This window comes from Brassica rapa, chromosome A06 (assembly GCF_000309985.2).
Source record: "Brassica rapa cultivar Chiifu-401-42 chromosome A06, CAAS_Brap_v3.01, whole genome shotgun sequence".
NCBI lineage: Eukaryota > Viridiplantae > Streptophyta > Magnoliopsida > Brassicales > Brassicaceae > Brassica > Brassica rapa.
The window spans coordinates 7,727,862-7,755,809 of record NC_024800.2 but is presented as its reverse complement, the minus strand read 5'-3'; the positions used below and the strand labels follow the sequence as shown (position 1 = coordinate 7,755,809).

Below are 27,948 nucleotides of genomic sequence, written 5' to 3'. Positions count from 1 at the left end.
ATCGCAATGATCGTCTCTTTACTTCTCACTTTCACACTGAAATGTTTGTTTCCTCTGTCAAATATGAGCGTCAACACTCAACAGTCAGGAAAGGTAAGTTGTATATTTGTGTGGTAAACTATCTTTTTTTTTTACTATCGACCGACCATGTTTCATGCACATATATCACTATGCTGTAAGAATCACTGATTACAGATTTATCGTGAACCTTTCTATAACTGCCAAACTCATGTGTATATTTTAAGTTTTACACTAAGTCCCATCTAACAAGTTGTTCATTATTCTTGCAAGTGATTAGTAAAAGAATATTTATATTAATCTCATAATAGAAAGGTGTCTTTTAGACTATGGGTACAGGAATAAAGCATTTAATTTAATAGTGAGATATGATTGTAAGAACAACTAGAAGAGATATGCCTGATGGGAGGAGGAAAATGCAGATTAGCTTTTGGATCACATTTTATATTATAAGGGGGAACAAAAAGGATTCTATCTTTCTCTTTTCTTATTGATAAATTCATAAGAAATAAAATCAATTTTGATTGGATTAGCCCAATCACTAGCATTGGTGATACAATCTGATTACGTTCGATCTTTGCTAACCATCTAATAAACAAGTATTTGTTTTGGAGCGGTAATTTTTATCTTCTGTTGTTGTAAAAAGAATGTCATTTTCTCTTGTGGACGTCAGCTTTGGATCATAACGTGCGTCATACACGAACTTTGAAAGGCTTATCTTTGGTCAGAAACTAGACAACAAATAGCTAAACAAAAATATTTAAACTTGATGCAGAATCATTGGATTTACTTCTAGTTTACAACATTGATTGGCACCAAACACACAATGAATGATACAAAGCAATTTAAATATAGCAACTTAATTTACCAAACAATCTCACTTTGAATTTCTTTAGTTGATAGGCTGCAAAGCTGGTTCAAGTGATTTAGTGAACTGCAGAAACACACATATATATATCAATATGTTCAGATTTCATAAAGACAGACTGCATTGATGTCTTAAAAGAACAAAAATTTCTCACCTGAGAGATCTTAAGATCAAGCTCGTTCCACTCTGAGGATGAATCGCTTCCTGAAACTATTCCTGTTCCTGCATAGATCAATGCTCCAAGACCCTGAGAAACACACAAAAATAAATAAAGAAGAGATCAGATAAGTGCAATGACATAACAGTGAGCTTTTTACACTGAGTAAAGTTGTTATAAGTAAAAAAAACTCACCTTCTCGACTAAAGCAGATCTTATGCCTACAGAAAATTCACTCTCTCCACCACCAAAGTATCCAACAGGTCCAGCATACATTCCTCTATCAAATGACTCTGAAAAAAGAAGAAGAAGAATATGAATCAAATATCAGTACATAGGAAAAACTTATCATAACCCATTAAGTGTAAGCATCTATGTTAGTGCTAAAATTATATAATGGCAGAAGAATCAAAGCATATATTTTACCAATTTGCTTAATCAAAATCCGTGCTTCATCTACTGGACATCCACAAACAGCTGGCGTTGGATGCAAAGCAGTTAAGATGTCAAACTGAAAATAAACAAAACCATATTTTGGAGTAAATTGTAAATATATTCAAATAAGCAGCACAACAAATCAAGTGATTTAGATGGACATGACATGTTAAACCATACAAAACCGTTATCTAACCTCATCATCTTCTCTTCTTAGCTGCCCTGCCAATTGTGAATAAAGGTGTTGTACTCTTGCAAGCTTTCTCACTGTTTTTGGGGGCCTCACAATTACTCTGTCACATATAGCCTGCAAAGCAGAAGATGGAACATGTTCTAGCATTTCTTAGATCATGGATACTAAGATTCTGCTAAAGAAAGCTGATTGTTACATGAAACAAGTGTCATTTTAATTATTAAAGAGCCTAAATGTATACTAAAGGCATTATTCTAGTCTTCTACTTGAAGCAGGGAACTGCGGTTTATGGAAAACATACTTTTAGTTTTTCTCTTATATTCTCTCGCACGATGGAGAACTCAAGATCGTCTTTAGGACTGCAAAAATATTTGCAAATGATATCAGCAAGCATACCTATAAGCTTCTAAACATGCATCCAATAAAAGTATTGACCTGGTTAGTAAGTCACGCTCTATTTCCATATCAGAAACTGCTGAATCACCTCTAGGCCTAGTTGCAGCCAAAGCCTCGCTGCAGACACCTAGATGTTTTCTGTGGAAGAGCCTCTCAGGCTGTTACATAAAGACACATGTCAGAACTCAGAACCAAAACACTGATTCCACATTGTTTCTCAGCAGCTAAACAACAGAGTATACCAATAACTTAGTTATAAGGTTGTAGACTTAAGTAAACCTACCGTGTTTCCTATAAATGCTGGTGCACCTAGTGGCTGAAGACAGAATTGATACGCGTCTTGTCCTTCACGCTGTCGTATTAATAATTAGGCTGAGATTTTAACATTTACAATGGCAATAACCTCAGAAAGTGATTAGAGTAAATAATGGGCTAGGGAAGAAAATACACCTGCAACCGTGCTAACCAAGCAATAGGATCAATATTGGTATCAGTAATGATTCTAGTGCTGCGTGCAAGCACAACCTGATTCCCAAAACCAAAATCATCAGGTTCATAAATGAATTAAAGTAAAAAATAAGATTTATATATGGTTGGTTCCTAAAGTACCTTGCTTAGGGGTGAATTTTTGGCCTTTATAATCTCCAGAGCACTAGCTACAGCAGGGTAATAGGCTCCTTCACTAGGAACGTGGTTCTTGCTAACAACAGAAACTCCTAAAGATTCTCTCCGTAATCTCATTATTCCAGAAGAAACCTGATTGAACCAAGTATAAAGATCATCCTAAGACTTTTTTTTATTTATTTTTGATGTACAAGCCAAGTAAGGAGCAGAGTTTTCAAAGGATAGTGAACCTGAAGCATAGTCTCCTGAAGTGCTTCAATAGCATTTTCAAGCGTCCATGAGATCTCCTCGTCCCAAGCAACAGTTGCAGCCAGCACTGAGTTTTCCCCAAACTCAGCAAACTCGACCTATGAAAAGTATCATTCAACCAATCAAAAAATGGTAATAAAAACTTTCTTGAAAGAAATCAAGATTATCATACCTGAGGCACTGTGAAATAAAAAGAGCCAAACTGTTCCCATTCGACAGCGATCTTTCCTCTAGGATCAAACCGAAGTCCACCGTACGCACGAATCAAAGGAGACGTCGAAGACAGAAACCTTAGAAGACACCAAACAACAACACAATGAATCAAACTTTCATGAACATCTCGAGTTTCTCTGTTCTTGTAATATCAAGAAAATACCTTCGGATACATCTCCAGTGATCATGAGAGAATGGCCTCAGATCACGGAAAAATACAGCAGACCCGATTCCAGCAACACTGACCGGATTACGATCAGATGATCCGTTCACATTCTCGCTCGACAAGTCTTGGAGAAGATCTTGACGGCCAGCGTCGCTGCGGCGACATGAAAAGAAACTGCGAGGAAGAGCATCATCTTGCGCATGAAGCCAATCTATTGCACCGATTGTCTGGTCAATGGGCACCTGTTGGCCACAAGATTTAAAAGGTCTTATAAAAGTTATGGTTTTTGTTTTGATTTTGCGCGGGAAAGATTATGAATATAATGAACGGAACAAGCCGTTGTTTAATAAGGTTTTCAAATTTGACGTAAACATAAATATAATATTTTACAATAATTTATTTTGTAATATACTGTGGAATTTTAAACTGAATAAAAGAAAAGAAAAATATTTTTCAAACTGAATAAAATAAATATTTTTGGTATTTTGTTACTTTTACAATAATTTATTTTGTAGAATAATGTAGAATTTTAAATTGAATAAGAGACATATCTTTTTGGTATTTTATTACTTTTACAATAACTTATTTTGTAAAATACTGTAGAATTATAAACTGAATAAAAGAAATGCATTTTTCAAATTTAATAAAAGAAATGTTTTTTGTATTTTCTTATTTATACAATAATTTATTCTGTAAAATATTATATAATTTAGTTTAACAATGATTGCAAAATAATTCAAATTCGGACCCCTACCTCTAACAATAATATTTTTAAATAGTCATTCAATGATTCTTGCAAACGACAAGAGTAAGAGCATGATGAACGCTGTTTCTTAAGTCTGTCTCTTAGTATTATTAGGATTAAAAAAAAAAGAAATTGGCTTCAATGTGAAAAAACGTCTCTTAATTAGGAGTTACAAGAGACGGGTCTTACGACACACGTGTCTCCCTCTGGGCTTTCATCTCTTCCGCGACTTCTCTCCTTCTTCTGCGATTCCGATATTGCTCTCTTGGGTTTGAAGGAGGAGCTTGGCTCTCTCGATTGGGGCCACGATCGTGTGGACGACGCCTCCCATCACGGCTCCGGCGAGTAGCCGTTCGTCCTCTCTAGATTCTTCCATCTCTCTTCCTGTCCTTTTCTATACCCACCGCTCTCTAAAAGGTGTAACCTTTTTCACTTTTACATGACAACAATGGCGGATTGGGCTCCGGTTATCGTCGGCGTCATCCTCTTAGTGATTCTCTCGCCTGGACTTCTCTTCTCACTGCCCCGAACCAACCGAGGAGTAGACTTCGGTAATCTCAAAATCAACGGAAAAGCCATAGCTGTTCACACTCTCATCTTACTTCGAGATTTACTCCATTTTGATCATCGCCGTCAATCTACACATCTACACCGGTTGATTCTCTTCTGGGTATCTCTCTGTTTTCGTTGTTTGTATGAATTAAAGGTACTTAGAAACTCTGTAAATTAGGGGTTTTATATACCTTAAATCTGTAGTTTCTTTTTTTTCTTGTTGATGTTGTAACAGACAGATATGGTGAAAGTTCTGTTTCGTACTTGTATTGTAATGTTTACTTCAGTTTGCTTTTTACTTTAAAGTCTCTTTAGCTCTGTTTATTTGCTCAAATTCAGACAAAAGTTGCTTACTTTCTGTCATCTTTCTTTAAACATGTTGAACGAGAGATTTGTACATTACATTGGAGCTTTTGAAGCATATGAGTTTTGATTATGTCAAGCTTTGGGTTGCGTGTGTTGCGATTGATACATAGCTTGTCTTTGGGAGCAGCATTCAGTTCTCCGACGTCTCCCATGATCAAGCATCCAAAGAGAAGAGTAATGTCTCTATACTCGTTGGTTTGTATAATCTGTTGTGGTTGAGATTCAGAAAGTTTTGATCTTTGTGTCTTTATACTCGTTGAAAATGTGTACTTGTTTACTCATCTCTCATGGGATTGTTTTTGTTTTAACAGAAGAAGTAGAGGATGAGATTGGTGATTGTTTTTGTTTGGTCTTGAATGCTTTGCTTGGTATGCATTGTTTGGTCTTGTTTTTTTGAGCAACAAAAAACAACATTTTTCTAAGAACCCCTAAATAAGAAACTAATTGGAGGGTATGAATCAAGGTGTTTCTTAAACAAGTTCTTAATTATATTTAATTAGTAAAATATTCATTAAGAGACCCAATAGAGTTTGTGGGTTAATCATGCTCTAACATCACACATACCAATGCTGGATCTCCACGTGGCGTAAGTATGAAGAAAACTATTACGTACCTGTAATCGGATGATGCCGGATGAGAACGAAGGCGGTTCCGTTTTAAGGTTAGAGACGGCGGTTATCAGCTTCTCCGTCGCAATAGCCGGTGACGTAACCGTGGATAGAGTTCTTGTCTCTACCGTGCCAAGTGGCTCTTTATGGTCAGCCTCACACCCGTTCATGGCCAGCGAGCAGAGTAGGAACCTCTGTTTCATGCCGATGGTTTGTATTCGTTCATTACGTGTATATATATATATATACAGTGAAACGCAACAAGTGAAAGATTTTGGAGAAAAGAAGAAGAACCTGGCGAGAGACACGAGAGGCAAGCTTGGTGAATGAGGTTGGAGAGTAGCTTTGGAAGATCGCAACGGAGTTTTGTTTTGTAAGATTTGTGCCCAGAAAATAAGATGAACAGTGCAGCGATGCCATTAGAGACTAGAGAGAATGATAAGCTAGATGTTGGTAATAATGATTTTGTTATGAAAGACAGTGAGAGTTGAAGTGTGTGCATTGGTATGTCTTTGTCTGAATTTATAGGTGGCATGACCCTCACGTAAGAAATACAAATTAATTAACAGTGATCGTGAAACGGGGACCGTGTTAAGTTAAAGTTTCATTTTAAATTTTCAGCAAAACTTGGTGATTCCGAAAGACATTATAGACTTATGTCTAAAGTATGTATATAAATGTTATTTAAAATGTTTCCCTAATATATTGGTAATGAAATCTTTGGATTAGATTAGATCCACTAAGAAATAATTCACCACGATATGCGTGACCACCGTTCGTCGTCATTGTCAAATATACTTGGTGGGTTAGATAATCGTTCGAACAAAGTCATGATCTTCTTTGATATACACATGATGAGATTTTTTTTTCCTTTTAATTTAAGGGATATATGGGCTGAAACTCAACTAATCTTTTGAGAAGAACAATACCGACAACTTGTTAATCCCAAATTTTCCAGTGAAACTTAAAACATGATCTCATTTTCGTGAATCAAGTGACAGCTTAATTTATGGGACTCGAACGTTGTCCTAAATTCTCTTTCTACCACCAGGTTTAGCTACGTGGTTCTCTAAAACCTAGTATGAGTTGGTCCCTAAACTATATATATATACTGGATAAAATTCTTATATATTCGTAGTTATTCAACTTATTCTCACTCAAAGTCTCAAACTGCATGCAACTGTTTGGCTGGTTAGGTTATAATAGTTATCTTTCAGAATTATAGTGTTGTTTATGGACAATTTGTACATATTTAAATTTGTATTCGTCTAACTAACACACATACATTTATATTGGTATACAAATGTCTCTCGATTTAATAAGAAAAACAATAATATTTTATTTGAAATCTTTATTAAACAACAAAACAAAAAAAAATGTTAAAGAAAAGAAAATTGAAAACAATTATTATGAAACAAAGATCGTATAGGAATAAACAAACGAATTGACCACACAAATTTGTACCATTTGAAATTATAGTGTACAAAACAAGCTGTTGTACAGCTCAAAACCAAACTTAGGTTTAAAAATAGAAAGTTAAAACTAGAATTATATACCGTTTATAATCCTTATTCTATAAACATTTATAAATTCAGTTTTTTATAGTTTCTGGAAGGACCACCACGAGGAACACGAAAATACGAAAACACGAGTGTACCTTGTTATTGGTAAATATGGGTGGTGATCAGTGTTGATTATCTCACAACCACTTGCTCAATCATTGACGCTTTTTCATCTTTTCAAGCTGTCTCTCATAAGTTCATAGTTTTTTTATTTTTATTTTTTTTATAACATCTCTACATCCAAAAATAATTCTAAGAAGTCTTGCAAAATATGTGCGAACGGTTAAATCTATTTGAAATACCGCTAAATAGTTAATACTACTCGAAATGCATGATAGAAATTCCAGCTGGAATCCTTTCACTACTAGACCAAAACAACTTGGATTCGTAGTTTCATATCTCTTATTTTGAAGATAAATAATTATCAGTGAAAAAATAGGACTATAGAATTTATTGAAACATGTAAAGAAAATTAATTTGAAGTGGTACATGACCACACTTTGGATATTTGTGTTGTAGTGGCTAAAGAAAAAAATAACTTGTGGACGAATAGCGTTCTGGTAAGCAACATTGTAAGCTTTTTTCCCCTTCCACATCTCATACACCTACCCGTATATGTATCCGAACAATGACACCGGTGAGTGGTGACGGTGACAAACCATTAAGAGTATAAGCAGGGGCGTCTCTGAAATATTAGGGCCTTTTCAAAATGAACTTTTAAAAAAAAATTGGGAACCTGAATCCAATGCTTCACTTGGCTATGCTCAAGACCACTGTTGAGTATAAGCTTAGGTCAAATGAACCACTTTTAGATAATCACTTTTTTGCTTTTGTTTGGAAAAATAATTCTTGACAAAAAGACAGATGTAACATTTTGTGTGCGGACAAGGCCGTAAAGAGAAAGAGATTATCTGGACATTGTCGAGAAGATACACGATCAAGATATATGGTATAGACGTAAAGTGGTTTAACCTAGTTTTTACTAATCATATTGTTAACCAAAATAATAGAGATCATATTTTCTTGTAATTTTTGTACTTGGACATGATTATGATGTGGATTCACTGATCATTACCAAATGAATAATATAATATTTCATACTATCTGAAAGATACTTATAAAATGGGTGTTAAATTTTCTTTGGGGGTGGAAAAGGTGTTAAGACTTTCTAGTTTTTATTTAAATTGTAGTAAGACTTTTTACAATTAAACAAAGAAGAAGCTAGAGGATTTCAGATTTAAAACGCAGAAGAAACATCAGTTTGAACCATAACATAGTTGCGAGGCTCATGAACTGTATTTTATGCTTTTAACAATATAAAACCTAGCATGGAACCAACCGTACACACTTATTCGTTTTAAGTTTGATATGTAAATTTTTCACAAAAGAAGTTTCATATGTACACATAACTTCCAGAAGCTCAAACAACATATTAAAATAATAACTTAACAACCAAAGTATAAATGCCCTAGATCCCAATGTACTGGGAACATATATAGAAGAACATGTATAGAGCACTTCCTTCAAGGGCTCTTCTCAGCTTCATTTCTAGTCACATTATCCATTTTTACATCTGTGCCCATAATGGAAGATAGAGCAGTAGCAAGAGCCGACTGGAAATTTGAATTTGTCGTAATGGCTTTGATTGTTTCCGCCGGTAAATATTGCACTTGATGAGTAATACTCTTGATTCCAACGTAATCAAGATTGGTTTGTGTAGGATGTGGTGAATATGAAGACGACCTTCCAAATGGGTCCAAAGATGACCCGGCAATTCGGGTTTGAATCACATGGTGGTATGGTGATTGCTGAAGGGTGCTAATGTTGCCGTAAGCTGCACGGTATTGCTCATTGCGATTACCAACACCACCCCAATTCATCAGTGTGTTAGTGCTGTTTGAGAAGTTGAGATTGGTTGAAGGATAGCTATTAGATCTTGAGACATTACTAGGAGGAGCACTGAACCTATTAAGCATTGATAAGAATGGTTGCTGCGACGAGGAGGAGGTTGTGAGGTCGAGAGTAACGGTTGGGTGGCCTGAAGAAGAGGTTTGGAGGAACGGTGATTTAGGTTTTGGAATGTTGCTATTGCCGGAGAGGGAGAAGTTTAGGCCATGAAGATCAGCTGCGGCGGCCGAGGAGGAGGAGGAAGCTCCGGAGAGGAGCATGGAGGCTGCGGCTGAAGTGGCGGAGGCCATTGCGGTTGCTGACAGTGGAAGTGGATGGTTGTGTGTTCCTTCGTAAGTTGAGATAAGAATAGACATATCTTCTGAACATCTCTGTACCTAAATAAGGGATAAATTGTTATGGCTACTTTGAAAACATATATGTATTAGTGTTTATATAATGATTTGGAGTTATGAGTTTAGGTTTAATTACTTGTTTTCTTACGGGACAAGAAGGTGCAATGGTACAACGATAGTAAGCTCGTGGACATGGATTACCTTTAGCTATTTTCTGGCCATATTTCCTCCATTGACATCCATCGTTCATCTACACAAACACAAACCCAAGAAAACAAAAGTCTTTATAAAAGAAAAAGGCCAAACGTTAAATGCCTTTTCATAGAAAATGAAAATTTTGCTTTTAAAATTCAAGATGTGAACTAATTAAGTTTTCTTTCTGAAATAGCTTAAAGCTTAAAGACTATTAACGATAATTTAGTAGTCAACTCGTCAACTAGTTATAGTGACTACTTACATTTAGTTGAATGATGATATTTTTGTTTATACATACATTATATATATACACGATCACAAATTTGAATTTTTTTTAGGACCAATGATTATACTATATATGTTAGTATTTTTTTGTTTTTTTGAATATATATGTTAGTATTACATGTGAAGATATTGTACTAACCGTCGTTGTTATTGGGTATTGGAATCGTATGTCTTATTGATAGAGGAAAGCTCTGATATATACAGAGTATATCATGTACAAGAAAGGAAGTTTAGAATATACGACATTATGGACAAGAATATGAACGTTAGTGATTGATCTACTTTCTATATCTAATATGCCCCCTCAAGATGGACCGCCATTGGTGAGTCCAATCTTGATGCACAAGCTGTTGAAGCGTGGACGTGGAAGAGGTTTAGTGAGGGCGTCAGCGAGCTGGTCCGCGGATGAGACGTGTGAGACGCGCAGATGACCAGACTGAACATGATTTCGAACAAAATGATAATCAAGTGCCAAATGCTTCATTCTAGAGTGAAAAACCGGGTTGGCAGCTAGGTAGGTTGCTCCAATATTATCACAGTATATTGTAGGTTTGATTGTGCTGCGGAGACCAAGTTCACTGAGCAGAGAGATCAACCAACACACCTCGGCTGTTGTTGAAGCAATCGAGCGATATTCTGCTTCTGTTGAAGACCTTGCAACTCCTGTTTGCTTCTTTGATGACCATGCAATAGGATGTCTCCCGTAGTAGACAATGTAAGCTCCAGTGGACGTGTAATCGTCCTTATTGCCAGCCCAATCAGCGTCAGTGAAGGCATGAAGAGATGGAGTGTTGTGGCGCGGGAAGAAGACACCTTGAGAGATGGTTCCGGATAGGTAGCGCAAAATTCTTTTGACTGCTGTCCAGTGCTCATCTGTGGGTTGATGCATGTACTGAGACATTCTGTTGACCGCAAAAGAAATGTCGGGTCTTGTTAGAGACAAGTATTGAAGACTTCCAACTACTGCTCTAAACTGTTTAGGATCATCAAGCGGGTGGCCAGACTTGAGCGTGAGCTGCTCGGTGGAACACATCGGTGTAGCTACTGTCTTGGCATTAGTCATGTTGTTCCGGTGAAGTAAATCTGCAATGTAACGTTTTTGTGTAAGTAACAGACCAGTAGATGTATGAGTTGCTTCAATACCAAGAAAATATGATAAACTGCCAAGATCTTTAAGAGAAAAACGCTGAGAGAAGGATTGAACAAATCTGTTTATGTGATCAGTGTTATTGCCGGTGAGAATGATATCATCAACGTAGACCAGCATATACATCAAGACTCCATTGGAGTTGTAGATGAAAAGACTAGCATCCGCATATGAGTTCCTGAAACCACAAGAGAGAAGATAAGTTTTAAGTTCATTATACCAAGCCCGTGGGGCTTGTTTTAAACCATATACAGCTTTTCGTAGTTTGCAGACAGCAGTGGGATTATCCTTGTCTACGAAGCCTGGTGGCTGCATCATGTAAACTTCATCAGTAAGATGTCCCTGCAAGAAAGCATGGTTAACATCAAATTGTCTCATTTGCCAGTTGCTAGACACGGCAACACTGAGAACAAGTCGGATGGTTGCTGGTTTCACGACTGGACTAAAAGTGTCATGATAATCAAGCCCTGGTCGCTGACTGAAACCTTTAGCTACAAGCCTCGCTTTGTAACGTTGGACAGATCCATCAGCATTCCGTTTGATAGTAAATATCCATCGACACCCAACAATATTGTGTGCAACAACAGAGGAGACTAGAACCCACGTTCTGTTCTCTAGTTGAGCATTTATTTCCTCAGCCATTGCTTTTCGCCACCGAGGATCTTTGAGAGCTTCGGCTACAGATGTGGGAATTTTGTCCAGGAAAGGAGTGACTGTGGTGCATAGATTAAGTTTGTTGACTGGTTTTCTCTGGCGAGTGGATACTCTAGTTGGAGCCGGTGGTGGAGTTGTGGTGTTCGGAACCGATGTGGCTTCAGTATTGACTGCAGCTGTTGGTGATGACGTAGAGGGGATAGGTGATTGTTCCTGGGTCGTGACAATGACAGGAGAGGTGGTCGCACTTGACAATGATTGAGCTGAAGCTGGATCAGGCTGTTCAGGTTGATTTGTTGCAACCGATGGAGAAGTTGTGGTCTGAGCAGGAGAGGTTCGTAACGGTATCACTGTCACTGCTGGCATTGACGAGGTTGGTGCATCTGCTGTATCATCATCACTAGAAGAAGTAGTTAGAGGGTTAGGCAAAGCAAAGGGATAGACATACTCATGAAAGACAACATGTCTAGATGTGTAGATGCGAGAAGTGGTTCTATCTAAACAGAAATAAGCACTTTGGGTTGTTGAGTAACCAAGAAAGACACATGGTGTGGACCTCGGATCTAGTTTATGAGAAGCATATGGTCTTAACCATGGAAAACATAAGCACCCAAAGATACGAAGTTTTGAAAAATTAGGAGTTTGCCCAAAAAGTATTTGAAAAGGAGATTTTAAAGACAGGTTTGGAGTGGGCATTCGGTTTATAAGATATACAGCCGTTGCTAAAGCATAGGTCCAATATGACTTAGGCATGGAAGCATGAGACAGCAATGATAAGCCGGTTTCGACAATATGCCTATGGTGTCGTTCAGCTATACCATTGTGTTCCGGCGTATGAGGAGGAGTTGTAAAATGAGAAATTCCATGAATTGATAAAAATGATTTTAAAGCAATAAACTCTCCCCCATTATCTGTATAAAGAGTTCTCAGCTTGGTTTGAAATCGATTTTCAACCAATGCTTTGAATCTCGTAAAAACATCAAGAACCTGAGATTTTTGTTTTAACGGATAAAGCCACGTATATCGGGTAAAATGATCAACAAAAATAACATAGTACTTGAAACCATCTATAGAAATCAATGGAGAGGACCACACATCAGAGAAAACTATATCTAATGGACAAGTAGAGACAAGAGTAGAAGTTGCAAAAGGTAGTTTATGCATTTTATTAATGGAACAAGCAGTGCAAGGTTTGTTTAATAAAGCCTTAGAGGAAATCGGCAAATCATAAGAAGAAACCATAGTTTGAAGAATAGAAAAAGCAGGGTGGCCTAATCTAGAGTGCCAATCAGATAGAGTAGTTCTAATAGCCGAAGCATAAGACAGAGATGGAGACTTGGCATGATTCCGACTTGGCCACTGGTACATTCCATCTTTAGGTGTTCCTTGAAGACGAAGCACCCCCGTAGTCAGATCTTGGACCTGGAAATATGTTGGCGTAAAGGTTACAGAAACATTATTAGCTGAACATAACTGAAAAACTGAGATGAGATTCTTATCTAAGGATGGAACATAGAGAACATTATTTAATAAAAAAGGATATTTGAGAGAGGGAAGAGATAAAGAACCAGTATGAGAGATGGATAGACCAGAACCATCTCCAAGTAAGACATCATCGCCTCCATTGTAAGGAGCATGTAAGGACAAATTCGCAAGGTCTGATGTCATGTGGTGGGAAGCACCGGAATCTAGTAACCATGTAGATGTGTCGCCTGTCATCATGGCTGCATTTGCCCGAGGATGCCACTGCTGTTGTTGGTTTGGTTGATACGCGTTTCCATATGGCATGTTCTGCCAATGTTGTTGTTGACTTGATTGTTGCTGTTGAGATCCACCACGTATGATTCTAAACTCCGGACAATTTTTGGCAGTGTGACCTTGTGTCCCACATGCTTGACATCTTCCAAGATATGGCTTGGACTGGCGATTGTTGTTGTTGAAGTTTCGGTTGTTGTTGTTGTAGAACCGCGGGTTGTTGTTTCTTTGGTGTGGACGCCAAGTGTTCTGTTGTGCCTGAGTTTGAGTTGCATTGGCAGTGATGGGAGTTTGTGTCGCTGCAGCTGGTTCCTTGCAAAGGATCATGGCCTCACGATTGAGTAAGCGTTCGTGGAGTTCATGAAAAGCTATTGGCGTATCACGGCCGTTGACTGCGTCAATCTCTGGTTTGTATTCTTCACCCAAGCCAGCAAGTATTTGCTCGGTTAGATCTTCAGGATCCAGAGGCTTCCCGAGAAGAGCTAAGTCATCTGCTTTGGTTTTGATGGAACGAAGATACTCAGTAATGGTGCTTGTACCTTTAACACTCGTACGGATCTGATGCTTTAATTGTAGTATGTGCCCTCTGGTGGGTTTTCCGAATGTCGTTGCCAAGATGGTCCACACTTCAGATGTGGTAGTCGCCATGGAAACCAGAGGTTGGATCGGTAATGAGATGGATCCAATGATGGCACTGTAGAGAAGACGATCTTGTCGTCGCCATGGAGCATAATCCGGGTTGGTTGTTGTTTGTCCATCGATGAGTATGGTAGGTGTTGGAGTGATAGTTGTTTCATCGATGAAACCATGAAGCTCGTGTCCCTCAAGTAAAGCTTTGATTTGTCTGCTCCACATGATGTAGTTGAGATTGGATAGCTTGGTAATGTTCGACATGTTGATGGAGAGAAGAGTTGAAGCTGGATCGCTAGCATTGTAAACAGAGGTGGAAACAGAGACATGTTGCTCACTAGATGTAGACATGATTAGAAACAGAGAGCAAAAAGAAACAGAGAGGAGATTGAAGAAGAAGAAAGAACAGAGAAGAAGAAGTGTGGGCGGCGGAAAAAAAAATCAAGAGCCTTGCTCTGATACCATATTGGGTATTGGAATCGTATGTCTTATTGATAGAGGAAAGCTCTGATATATACAGAGTATATCATGTACAAGAAAGGAAGTTTAGAATATACGACATTATGGACAAGAATATGAACGTTAGTGATTGATCTACTTTCTATATCTAATAGTTGTCTCACATCTTGACCTCACAGAAACCCTAGCTTTCTTAACAAGGTTTTGAGGCAAAAGCTCTTCTTCATCTTCATGATCATCTCCATCATTCTTAAACCCAAAACTATTTTCTGACGGTATCTTAGTCTTGTTACTAACTACCAAGGACGTATTTGCTTGATTATGGCCAATCTCAAACTTCTCAGTAGGATTACTCAAATCTTTGTATTCAAATCCCAGACTTAATCCTTGATAACTACTTCTTTTATGTTCATCAATGTTTTTTTCATCACCGGTTTCATCCATGAAATCTTTCGTTTTTTCTTCTTTGTTCGTTACTGAAACACTTGGAACTGGCGATTTTAAGCGTGTACCTAAGCTCAACAAGACAAGTTCGTCGCGCTCGCTAATTCTTTCTTTTTCTTCATCTTCGTTTTTGTCTTGATGATGGCCCTTTGTTGAGAACTTATTAAGGTCTTCATGTTGTACCGTTAATTGATTGTATTGTGTTTGAAGAACTTCAAACTCCTTTTTTATCCTGCTCAAGGATGACTTTAGAATTCGATTTTCCTCTCTAGCCTCCTCGATTTCGACTTTAGTTGAGTCCAGCTGATCTCATCATACATTAATATGACAAATCAAAATATTTATCTATCAATTGGTTAGTTTCTCCTCAATTTATTTGATGCGTATGTTTACTTTCTTTCTCATTATTGTTGTTAATATATATATGTGCAAATTTTATCTGGTATAGAAGAGATAATCTAATTAGTTTGGAAAAATATATGCAACTCGATTCAACAAAGAAAACTTATCATCAAAACAGAAAAGACAAAAAAAAAAAAAATTTTAAAAGACAAAACTAAAATTAAGAAATTCGCAGAACAAGCTAACTAAAATTTAAGAATTCAAGATAAGCTTGATTAAGACAAATCAGTGACTAATGATTTTGGATAAAGAACAAACCATTAACCAAGAAATTTGTGAAATCTTCCAAGATTTAATTGATTTATGCATTTAGAATTGCACAAAAATAAATTATATGATACCTTGGATCTTTTTTTTGGGTAAAATGTTAAGATGATACCTTGGATCTTATAATATCTTGATGAGGATCATCGTGAGATGCATCGAGTTTTCTCATCTCCGCATGTCTTTCTTCTCCTCCATGACGACTCTTCAAGAAATCATCCTTCTCCATTATTCTCCTTTGATATTATTTTTGTAAGCTCTCGTATTTTTTTGGGGAACTGTTTATTCCCATTTCTATATATCAACCTGCCAACGTATACATCCTTTGACTACACCAATTAAATAATTGACAAAACATGCAAGTTTCTTATATTAATAATAACTAGATTTTGACCCGCGCAGGCGCGCGGGTGTATATTTTGAAAAATATGTTGATATTTGTTTTTCATGTAATTATTAGGATTTGGAAAAATGAATCCGAGGAACATAACCGATACCGATCCAAAGATATAGTACCAAACCCAAACATAAATTGATTAAATATTCTAATTATTCAAAATTTTGTTATTTAGAGAACCGAATCTGATCCGAACCGAAGTATTTGGGTATCCGAATTTATCTAAAAATAGATTTATATACTTATATATATTAATTATTTTTAGATTTAACGTATATAAAACATCAAAAATGATACTTTTAAATTGGTTTAAATACTTGAAAATATATATAGATAGTCAAAAGTAAATATCTGAAATAGTTAAAGTATACTCAAATCTCCAAAAATACTTAAAATAATTATTGATTTCGTATCCAAAATTTTAAATCAAGCCAATTGATATGTTAAGCTTAAGTATTATGACATATGTTATTCAAATTTATACGTAATATATTATTTTATTTATACATTTTGAGAAATTTAAAATATATAATGATTTAAGACTTTAAAAATAATTTAAATTAGTTATCCAAACCCAAACCCGCAAAGATCCAAATCGAACTCAAACAAAAATTTAGAAACATTCTAATAAGGCTGAAATCTTTGACCCCGAAAACTCAAAATACAAACCGATCAGAACTAAACCCGTATGGGTATCCAAAAGCCCATCCCTAGTCATTATTATATATCGTATTTTATCATCATATAATTAATCGTATTTTATATGTACCATCATATAAGTAATCATATAATTAATAGTATTTTATACATACCATCATATAAATAATTACATATATTATATTTTTAAAACTTAATATGAAATATGAAAACCATAATTTGAGTTGGTATTTCAAATTGGGCTTTGTATTATATTTTTCTTATATATATTGACAATATTTTTTTATAATGGTTATTGAAAAATAGTTTAGTAAAAATCCATTTTTGAATATATGTATATTTTTGAATCAATTTTTGATATAAATCAAATTTGAATTATTATTTTGATTTGAAATATGTATATAAAGTTTAAATTTTGTTTTATGGTTAGTTTAGAAAAAAAATTTTTAGGGAATTAGATTGACCCATTTTGGTATATTTTAAAAGTGGCCTAGATAACTTTCAATTTTTTAAAAAAACATAAGCCCATTACTTTTTTTTCTTAATACTACTATACTTGTTTTCAAACAAAAATATTTTTTTTTAAAAGACTGCAATCCATGTTACCAAACACTCCAAATTTTTAAAAGTCCTATTCAAGTCTCCAAACACTCCAATTTTGTACTTGAGTTTTAATAAGATAGATATTCGGAGTATATCATTTCTATATAATATAAAAAGCCTACGGAAATTTATCTCAAACATATAGCTTCTATAATATGAAAAAAATAAAATATCCTGCTTTAATTTAACGACTTCTCCAAAATTATAAATTAATAGTAATTATCAGTATTTTTAATCAAAATTATAATTAATAGTAATTATCATTTTAAAAGAGCTTTGTAGACAAGTAAAAGCATTGTACATAAATGTACTTAGACTATATAGTTTTACATTTTCTCTGTACACATTTTTTTTTGCTGCAACGTTTCATACCAACAGAAAAACAAGCACGCAACTCTGAAATCTTGAAAGGTCAACAGCCAATCTAATTGAACTAAACAAAAAGTTACATAACAAAGTACGACCAAACTGAAATAAATTCTTATTTTTTCTTCTAAACAAATACCAACGCAGGGACTTTAAATAAAGAAACTAACTGTGCATCCGATGTATTAGGAAAAAAAAAGAAGAAGAATATTGTTCGTGGATCGATAGCTAGTGTCGACTAACTGGAAAAGAAATATTCAACTTCAACGCTTATGTATACACTATACACAGCAATGCCTTAAAAACAATGTTAAGGTTTGGAGCCGAAACCGTGGACCCGCCGGCCGAGGTCGCTGCAAAAGAACAACATTGATTTTTTTTTTTTGAACTAAGACAACGTTGAAATTTCTGGATTGCATGTTACAATTTTATCCCAAACGAACTAGTTTGTTAAATATTGGATTTATAAATTGAAAAAATGCACTTAATTTATCAATATATATATATATATAATTAGAGCAATTGTCTCAAATAATTTTTTTAAAAGTTTTCGTCACAAAAATAATTTTTTAGGTAGAGAAGAAAATGACCAAAGAAAATTCCGTTAAAGAATCAAAAGAACATTCCACCATTTATTTTATAGATATACAATATAAATAAATAATAATAAAATAAAATTTATAGTTTCAAATCATATGTTTTCAAATTCAAACTTTTTATAATAAAGTTCAAATTTGTTTTCCAAACTTCATTTTGAAATTCAAAATGATTTTTAAAATTAAATTTTATTTAAAATTTAAATATTTATCTTTAAACTTTTAAAAATTTTAAACCCCATCCCTAAAATTCTACGGATTAACTATAAACTATAAGTCTATAATAATTAACCATACTGATATAATTGTATATTTACTCTTTAGTGAAGCATTTTTAGTCATTTTCCATCTTAGAAATTCTTTTTTGTAAAAATAAACTTAAAAAAGTTATCTTACAATTTTTTTCTATAGTTTATACCCCATAAACTGCATAGTTGATTTAAGTTTAGCAGTTTGTCTCTTTGTTTAGCGAAGTCTTTTAGAAAATTTTCCAAATGGTTGGTAGACTTAGCCATCAATTAGTCATATAAAATACATATTCGTGTTGGTACACATAAATATAAACCTATGGTTGTAATTAAATTCATCAACATACTGAATATTTTCACAGAAATGTGATTAATACATACTAACAACTTTATGTTTATCGTTATATATAATATATTGTCGGTGTAATAGTTGTGAATATAGTAAATTGCTTCAGTTGCAGCGTGAAAAGTAAATATTTTCTTAGAAAACTAAATGTTTTATTTGATAAGTCCCTTACATGCTACATGCTCTTACAAATTGGAGTAATATTTAGGGAATGATCATAGATCGATGTTTTAATTTGGAGCTGTGGACGAGATGATAGATCATCCCTTTCTATATACATGTTTTCCAGCTCTACAACTCTGGGCTCTATCGAATATTCTTTCTTTCAAATAATTTTCGAGTGTAGCTATTTCTAAAAATAATTTTGATTATTTTTCTAACGTGTAAAATGATTAGGCATGAATGAAAGCCATTTCACTATCTTTCCATACTATGTTATACTTGAAAAGGTAAAAAAATGAGCTGATTTTTAATGCTAAAATCAGAGATCTACGAGATACATTTTAAAGATCTACTCAGAAAGCGGAAAAATTGTATTTGACTCAGATATATGAAAGCTATATAGAAGAAAAGGTCACTACCCCCTGATACAAGAAATAATGTTCTAGTAAGAGGCTTAGTCTGTTAATTTAATGTTTACTAGACTTTGACTCGCACTTTCAAAGCGCGAAATTTTTTTCTTTTAAATTTTATTAATTTTTGTAACTAATACAATTTTAATTTTATAATATGATTATACAATGGTGTTGATTGTTAAGACATATTATATGAAGTTATATATTTATATAGAAATAAATTAATTTTTAATAGTATTTAAATTTAAATTTACTTTATTAAAAATAGTATAGATAATATAGAGTGTGCATAAAAATTGAATATAATTTTTTCATTATAAATTGGGCTTTATTTGTAAGACCCGATCCTGGATTCCTCAATCCAACCAGACCGCGGCCTCACCAAACAATGCAACCAATTCCATCTTTCATATTCAAGTTCAAGTGTTAAATAATTCTAAGTCTTTTTCAGAGTTTTGAGGTTCCAACATTCACACTTAAACAGTCAAGCATCAACTAATGAAAATAGATACTTCATAGATATTAACCAAGGTTCATACATCATTCATCATCCTAAATAATAGAATACATACTAGAATCGCATAAGTTCACAAGTTGCACAATAGGCTACAATAATCACACAATTTTCAGAATCAACCCAATCACCACACATCTTCCCATGGCCGCGGTCCTCATGGTGCTTTTCCCTTACCACGGTCCATTTCTGGTCCTGGATCCAACACAAACAACCACACAATCACAAGGTTAGATTACAAAACAAGAATCAAATCACATTGCATGGTCGGATCCAATCTAGTCAAGAACAATCATCAAAAATGTCAAATCTGACCCCTTTAAAAAGAGATCCAAATACCAAATAAAATTCATGATAATTCAGAAGAAAAATATTCCCATAAACAGATTCAGAAGAATCGGCTCAGATCATAGTGATCTCGGCCATGAACAGCCCACACAAGAACAAGGGACTTTCATGGAAATTGGATCAGGCCAAGGCCTTAGGATCAATGAATCCTTTCCTGTAACAACATAAACCATTCCAAAGCACAACATATAAGAAGAAACAGAGTAGAAGAAGTCAGAGTAAGGAGTAGCCAATCGATCCAAACCGGCCAGGCTCACGCGGCCTTGTCCGGTTACTCTTGGCCACACCTCTCACCTTAGGAGTTCGGTCTCCAGGGGCGACTTCCTTCTCTTTCTCCTTTGCCTTCTCCTTGTCTTTCTGTCTCAAATCCATCCTCTTGATCACACGCCCAAACACACCAGGAACACTCAAGAACAATCTCTTGGATCAAATCGGCCGATCCAAAGTTTCTGTCTCTCTTTCTCTCTTGAATTTTCTCTGTGTTTCTCTCTGTGTGGAATGAGTAAAAACCGACCAGAATGATCAGAAATGAGAGAGAGAAGACGATTTAAACTGTCCCCAACCGCCTGGGCGAACAGTTACCAAAATCCCTTCCTTTCTTCCCAAAACCGTCCCATAACCATCCCATAACCGCCCTTGGCGGTTTCTCCCCTTTTCTTCCTTTGGCAAATCGATCACTGAGCCTCAGCTCACACTCTGGGAGCTTGCCCGCTCCCTATCCCAAGCCTAAGACCCATTTGGTCGAACCGTCCTGCACCCGGACCATCGGCTCGCCCAGTAACCGTCCCGGACTCGCCCACACTGATCCGAACCAGAACGCACCGTTCACTGGATTGAGCTGACCCCCAGCTGTTCCCAGCTGATTGAGCTAGCCCACCAGCTCCTGTGAGCTGAACAGATCATGGTGAACTGATTACCAGCTGAACCGAGCTGATTGAACTCAAACCAACACTCGTCCAGCTGCCTAAACACTCACCCAGCCCCTTTACCCTTATTTCCATCGTATCCTAGTTAAGTCTCAGCTGACTGATGCCCTTAACCTTCATTCAGGGCCATGATACGCTTGTCTCAAGGTCTAATGACCTGACTGGTGCGTCTCCCCGCACCATGGCCCGTCCGGCCGATCCTATCTAGGATCGGGAACATGACATTATTAATCTATTTTGAATTGGGTTATCTATAATGTTTTTCATTATCTAATTGTTTAATATTCGGGTTTTATTATGTAACATTTGATCCACTTAATACCCATGGCTTATTGCTAATCGATGGGCTGAACATCTAGTATGCTGGCTTCTTAAAGGCATGGGCTTGGACCTAATTTGTTAGGCTTTAAATTGGTCAGATTACAGAATTTGCTTACTTGTCATATTCTCTATAATTTTAGTTAATATGCTTACTTGTCATCTTTTTCATAATTTTAGGATAAGTCATTAGTTTAAATAATACTATTATTTCAAAATTATGTTGATATATATCTATATTTATCATGTTTTTATTAGGTTTAAGCTAAACTATTGATTTATTACTAACTTTTAGTTGAGTTACTAATTTATTAATTTAAAACATACCCTTATTGAATCTTATATATAATTAAAAATGAATTTTATTTTAATAATATTAAATTTATATATTATATTAAATATTTAGTTAATTTTTTTTATTTGTCATATTTTTATTAGGTTTTAGACTTTTGGCTAGGTTATTGATTTCTTATTAGTTCTAACTTATTCACTAATTTATTAATTTAAATAATACCCTTAATGATTTTTATATATAATTCAAAACAAAATTTATTTTAATAATATTAAATTTATATGTTATATTAAACAATTGATTATAAAACAATATAATAAAATTATCAAAAACATATTAAAAATAAGATAATTTTTATAAACATTGTGTTGTTATCTGGAAAAAATACTTTTGATTATGAAAGTTAAAAAAATAAAGATACCAAAAAATTTATAATTAAATATTAGTCAAACAAAAACATTTATACAAGATGTTTTCTAAACTATTTCTACGATATGAATGTTTTAAAAAATTTAACACAATAATAAGTATATATTTGATGAAAAATATTCGACATATATAAATACTTTGATGTTTAATTTAAATATTTGAAAACATAAAGAATAATTTATTATGTTAGTTTTAGATTAGTAAGACATAAATTAATAAGAAGCTTATGTCCGCATGTGCGGGCATAACACCTAGTCTATACTATACTAAAAGGAGGATATAAGCTTCTCTTAGAGTGTCCACGTAGGCACAAAAAATCGTCCAATCAAAGAGTCCGAAGTTGCCACGTCATCTCATTTATTTTCCGTAAAAAATGAAAAAATAATGCAAAGGAAAGGATCGAACCCGGGTTAGTATGACATAAATATATGACAAATACCACTAAGCCATTGAAACTTTCTTGGACACATATACAAGAATCACTAAATATGTAATCACAAACTCTTATATACATTTACAATAATATAAATTCAACTTTCAAAACTCCGATACTTTGTTTTGTAAAAAAAAATAAGTAAGTGACTAAGCTAATATATTCTTTGAAATTGTGAGAACATTGACAAATATGAAAAAAACATAGATTTTTGTTTCGTGACAAAGATAAATTTTTTGTAAAAGTAAGTTTAACATATAAATTTTCGTGACAAATATGAAAAAGCATAGATTTTTGTACAATTTTGACAAAACAACTCAAAACATAGTTCTCTAATGTCTTAATAAAATATTATTTAAGAGTGCAATAATTAAATATATCAATTCAATAAGTTTTGTAATTTATAGACAAAACAATAACACAACAAATTTTGAAACATTTGTTTAACCTATTGATTTTTTTCATGAGAATCCAACTAATCAAGCTAAAAAAATAATTAGATTTATTTAACCATTTTATTCAATTTTGAATAATTTCAAATTGTAATAATGTATCTTTTTGAATTTATTAAACATAATGTTCTTTCTTTATTACACTAGCATTATATATAGATTTCATATACACAAATAAATATAATATAACAACATAAGTTTGCTTTCCCCGATTCATATGAAAACTTTTTAAGTTATCCACCAAAGCAAATTAATTAAATCAATCAAATTGTTAGAATACAACAAATTAATATATAATTTTATTTTAAATTAAATTATTTGATGGTAATTTTTATGGTGGTAATTTTTATGACATATATATATATATATGTATATATATATATATATATATATATATATATATTATGTGAAAGAAATATAAGCTTAATATAGAAAAAAATCTTAAATACAAAAAACTCTAAAATTAACAAAAAAAACTAATACAAATTAAACTATGATATCAATTGAAAGCTTCTTATACAATATTAATAAAATATTTAAACGATAATTAGACAAATTTGATTTTTTTTTCGAGCCAAAAGTTTATTATTAATTAGCATCATTTATTTCAAGATGTTTAAGAAAGGATGGACAAAAAAATAGGATGGACATAAATGACGAATATCACCAGTTATTCATCTATCACAAATATCTATGCAAATATGTGAATCAAGTACAACAATCAAACAACATAATGATTTCCACAAATATGTGAATCAAGTACAACAATCAAACAACATAATGATTTCCAACATAATCATCTATCACAAATATCAATGCAAATATGTGCGGGCATAACACCTAGTCTATACTATACTAAAAGGAGGATATAAGCTTCTCTTAGAGTGTCCACGTAGGCACAACAAATCGTCCAATCAAAGAGTCCGAAGTTGCCACGTCATCTCATTTATTTTCCGTAAAAAATGAAAAAATAATGCAAAGGAAAGGATCGAACCCGGGTTAGTATGACATAAATATATGACAAATACCACTAAGCCATTGAAACTTTCTTGGACACATATACAAGAATCACTAAATATGTAATCACAAACTCTTATATACATTTACAATAATGTAAATTCAACTTTCAAAACTCCGATACTTTGTTTTGTAAAAAAAAATAAGTAAGTGACTAAGCTAATATATTCTTTGAAATTGTGAGAACATTGACAAATATGAAAAAAACATAGATTTTTGTTTCGTGACAAAGATAAATTTTTTGTAAAAGTAAGTTTAACATATAAATTTTCGTGACAAATATGAAAAAGCATAGATTTTTGTACAATTTTGACAAAACAACTCAAAACATAGTTCTCTAATGTCTTAATAAAATATTATTTAAGAGTGCAATAATTAAATATATCAATTCAATAAGTTTTGTAATTTATAGACAAAACAATAACACAACAAATTTTGAAACATTTGTTTAACCTATTGATTTTTTTCATGAGAATCCAACTAATCAAGCTAAAAAAATAATTAGATTTATTTAACCATTTTATTCAATTTTGAATAATTTCAAATTGTAATAATGTATCTTTTTGAATTTATTAAACATAATGTTCTTTCTTTATTACACTAGCATTATATATAGATTTCATATACACAAATAAATATAATATAACAACATAAGTTTGCTTTCCCCGATTCATATGAAAACTTTTTAAGTTATCCACCAAAGCAAATTAATTAAATCAATCAAATTGTTAGAATACAACAAATTAATATATAATTTTATTTTAAATTAAATTATTTGATGGTAATTTTTATGGTGGTAATTTTTATGACATATATATATATATGTATATATATATATATATTATGTGAAAGAAATATAAGCTTAATATAGAAAAAAATCTTAAATACAAAAAACTCTAAAATTAACAAAAAAAACTAATAAAAATTAAACTATGATATCAATTGAAAGCTTCTTATACAATATTAATAAAATATTTAAACGATAATTAGACAAATTTGATTTTTTTTTCGAGCCAAAAGTTTATTATTAATTAGCATCATTTATTTCAAGATGTTTAAGAAAGGATGGACAAAAAAATAGGATGGACATAAATGACGAATATCACCAGTTATTCATCTATCACAAATATCTATGCAAATATGTGAATCAAGTACAACAATCAAACAACATAATGATTTCCACAAAGAAAATTTAAAAAATATATTTATGTTAGGTAGTCTTATTTTATATTTTTTAAATAATGTAATACAATATTATACATTATTTTTTTAGAATTGAGAAATACATATATATCAGTTAGACAAATTAAACGATATTAGACATTTGATTTTTTTGCCAGCTAAAATTTTATTATTAATTAACATGAGTTATTTCAAGATGTTTAAGAAAGGATGGACAAAAAAATAGGATGTACATAAATGATATATGAACTATGAATAATATTTTGTAAAGCTCACTTAGATAACACATATGCACATCCATTTTCAGTCCTTTTTGATGCTTAAATTCAATTTATTCAGAGCAGTTATTCCACAAAGAGATCATATGAGATATTGTTTTGATATTCAGATTTGTTTCTTGACTGTTAAGAAGATTGATAACTGTAAAAATGTCTCATTCGAATATGATATGTCTATAACCGAGTCCCCAACATGAGACAAGTTTGTTTTAAAAGTAAATAATTTTATTTTCCTTATATTATATAATAAATATATATTATTTAGTGATAATAAAAATATAGTTATTCATCCATCACAAATAACTATGCAAATATGTGAATCAAGTACAACAATCAAACAACATAATGATTTTCACAAAGAAAATTTAAAAAATATATTTATGTTATGTAGTTTTATTTTAAATTCTTTAAATAATGTAATACAATATTATACATTATTTTTTTAGAATTGAGAAATACATATAATATCTTATCCGCGCGTAGCGCGGTTAAAAAATCTAGTATGTCATAAAAACAAAAGAGTTCTGGTTGATCAATGGACTAATTTAATTAAAAAAAGAAAAAAACACAGTAACATGTGGTTGTAAATATATTGAAAAAGTAAAGGCAAAATCTCAGTAGGGATTCTAATTTAATAATATAGATTGACATGATAATTAGCATGTTAGTACGTGGTCTTGGCTAGATTTATATGATGATAATGGAACTTTAGGTCTTGGATTTAAAAGGTTAAATAAAGAGTTTATCGCTTTTACAATCGGAGTATGATGCGTTGTTGTGGTCTATAGAATATTTGCTTGAAAATGAGTGTGGATCATTGATATTAAGACTGAATGTTTCCAACTTGTTTCCAACTTGTTTCCAACTAATACGGCGACTATACGAGTGTTAGATGGATGGCCAAGAAAACTAGTCGGTATTTTCTTTTTCGTTTTTTAAAGAAAACTAGTTGGTATTTTCATCTTTGCTGGAGAAATTCTTTTTTTTTTTGTTATAATAATGTTCATGCTGTTTTTCTCGCATATAGCACATGAACATGTGACTTGCTGTTTTCTCATATTCTCTTCATCATAGTTAAGTTCTAGATTGTCTTATTTGCTTCAAAATATATATCTTTCATTTCTCAAGTTATGATGGATACATGAGATCAAGCGTTAGAAAACACCTTCATATCTACCACTCCACCCAAACAGGTCTCTCCATTAAAGTCTGGTTGATGCTTTAAGAGAAGAAGCCTGCACTCCAAGCCTTCACACTTACCTTCAGGACATCACGCAAATGAGTAAAGGGGTAACAAGAAGCAAGGTGTGCTTCCAAGGCAGAGAAGCAAATAGAGTGGCAGACAAGATTGCAAAGGAAGCCATTTCTCTTGAGATTAGTGCTCCCAAATTGTATACTGTCATGCCAATATGGTTAAAAACTTATGTGGAGAATGATCTTGTATGCGTTTAAACAATTTGGTTAATGCAAAGTAGAAGTTTGAGTCAAAAGAAAAGAAAAGAGAACACCTTCATATTTTAAGTGGACCACGATCTAAGGACATTTGCTAGTTGCGTAGAGTTGTGTATATGCCCATTGACATTTTACAAGGATTAGTCAACCTGTCGACAAAGTTTTTTTTTTTTTTGAACAAACCATGCATTAAAAAGTCAAGAAACAGAGTTTAGTTCGCATGAATGCGACTTACAAGATCCTGTAGGCTTATCTTTGCCAGAGAATCAGCCTCAGTATTAAAGGAACGGGAAATAAAATGAAAAGAGATAGATTCAAAGTGTGCACATAGAGCAGAGATGTCATTGAGAACACCCTGGACCTCCAGGCAGCGACCTTGTGTGTTGATACAATCCATTAGAATCTTCGAGTCAGAGCACACGCTCAGGATCTTGAAGTTCCTTGATGCTGCATCGGTGATAGCAGCTTTGACCGCAAGTGCTTCAGACATTAGAGCTGAGGCAACATGAGAGCGGTTAGAAGTATTGGACGAGGACCATCCAGATGTGGAGTCTTTGTAGATCCAACCCATGCCCGCACAACGAGTGGAGGCCTGCCAAGACGCATCTACCAAACACACCAGACCAGCAAGAGAGCGACCTGGGTCTTGGTGGGCAGTCTTAGCCTGAGGCGGCTTTGCGGGTGGTCTCTTCAAAAACTGAGCAGCTTGCCCATTACGGGCCTCAGTTCTTGTCTTAATTGCTACCATATAAACAAATTAGCCAGAAAAAAAAAAGAAACAGTTGTTACTAGGCCTTGGAAGACATCAGCTAAACTCGTCGTTGCCCAAATCCAAAAAATGTAATAAACCACCGACGAGAGGGGTATATTTGGAAACACGAAAAATACA

General features: G+C 33.6%; 3 protein-coding genes and 1 long non-coding RNA gene across 4 annotated transcripts; 1 reads left to right on the top strand and 3 right to left on the bottom strand.

Annotated features, from left to right (window-relative positions):
* Window positions 1-737: 737 nt before the first annotated feature.
* On the bottom strand, window positions 738-8,137 carry LOC103872693 (isochorismate synthase 2, chloroplastic). Its single transcript, XM_009151124.2, has 15 exons — window positions 5,885-8,137; window positions 5,596-5,784; window positions 3,317-3,561; window positions 3,113-3,230; window positions 2,922-3,038; window positions 2,677-2,823; window positions 2,518-2,592; window positions 2,351-2,419; window positions 2,107-2,225; window positions 1,973-2,030; window positions 1,675-1,785; window positions 1,470-1,554; window positions 1,239-1,336; window positions 1,041-1,133; window positions 738-952 (listed from the first exon to the last, which is right to left on the bottom strand). The coding sequence occupies exons 1-15, from the start codon at window positions 6,008-6,010 to the stop codon at window positions 911-913; spliced, it is 1,692 nt and encodes a 563-aa protein (XP_009149372.1). The 5' UTR covers window positions 6,011-8,137; the 3' UTR covers window positions 738-910.
* On the top strand, window positions 3,602-5,457 carry LOC103872692. The gene is made up of 2 exons (XR_001958885.2): window positions 3,602-5,156; window positions 5,294-5,457. It is a non-coding gene; the product is annotated as an uncharacterized LOC103872692 (long non-coding RNA).
* A 242-nt stretch (window positions 8,138-8,379) lies between the features above and the next one.
* On the bottom strand, window positions 8,380-10,155 carry LOC103872691 (probable WRKY transcription factor 61). The gene is made up of 2 exons (XM_033273077.1): window positions 9,532-10,155; window positions 8,380-9,437 (listed from the first exon to the last, which is right to left on the bottom strand). The coding sequence occupies exons 1-2, from the start codon at window positions 9,643-9,645 to the stop codon at window positions 8,676-8,678; spliced, it is 876 nt and encodes a 291-aa protein (XP_033128968.1). The 5' UTR covers window positions 9,646-10,155; the 3' UTR covers window positions 8,380-8,675.
* Window positions 10,156-14,655: 4,500 nt separating this feature from the next.
* Window positions 14,656-15,859, bottom strand: LOC117125935 (probable WRKY transcription factor 61). The gene is made up of 2 exons (XM_033272913.1): window positions 15,746-15,859; window positions 14,656-15,267 (listed from the first exon to the last, which is right to left on the bottom strand). The coding sequence occupies exons 1-2, from the start codon at window positions 15,857-15,859 to the stop codon at window positions 14,656-14,658; spliced, it is 726 nt and encodes a 241-aa protein (XP_033128804.1).
* Between the last annotated feature and the right edge of the window lie 12,089 nt (window positions 15,860-27,948).

Bases quoted from the DNA above. Each gene is read 5' to 3' on its own strand.
- LOC103872693 (XM_009151124.2), bottom strand. From the start codon at position 6,010: ATGGCATCGCTGCACTGTTCATCTTATTTTCTGGGCACAAATCTTACA. The intron at 2,031-2,106 runs GTCAATACTTTT...ATATTTTTGCAG, and splicing joins GAGCGTGACTTACTAACCAG to TCCTAAAGACGATCTTGAGT. The intron at 1,786-1,972 runs GTATGTTTTCCA...TCTGCTTTGCAG, and splicing joins ATATAAGAGAAAAACTAAAA to GCTATATGTGACAGAGTAAT.
- LOC103872691 (XM_033273077.1), bottom strand. From the start codon at position 9,645: ATGAACGATGGATGTCAATGGAGGAAATATGGCCAGAAAATAGCTAAA. The intron at 9,438-9,531 runs GTAATTAAACCT...TCCCTTATTTAG, and splicing joins CTTGTCCCGTAAGAAAACAA to GTACAGAGATGTTCAGAAGA.
- LOC117125935 (XM_033272913.1), bottom strand. From the start codon at position 15,859: ATGGAGAAGGATGATTTCTTGAAGAGTCGTCATGGAGGAGAAGAAAGA. The intron at 15,268-15,745 runs GTATCATCTTAA...TGATGAGATCAG, and splicing joins AAGATATTATAAGATCCAAG to CTGGACTCAACTAAAGTCGA.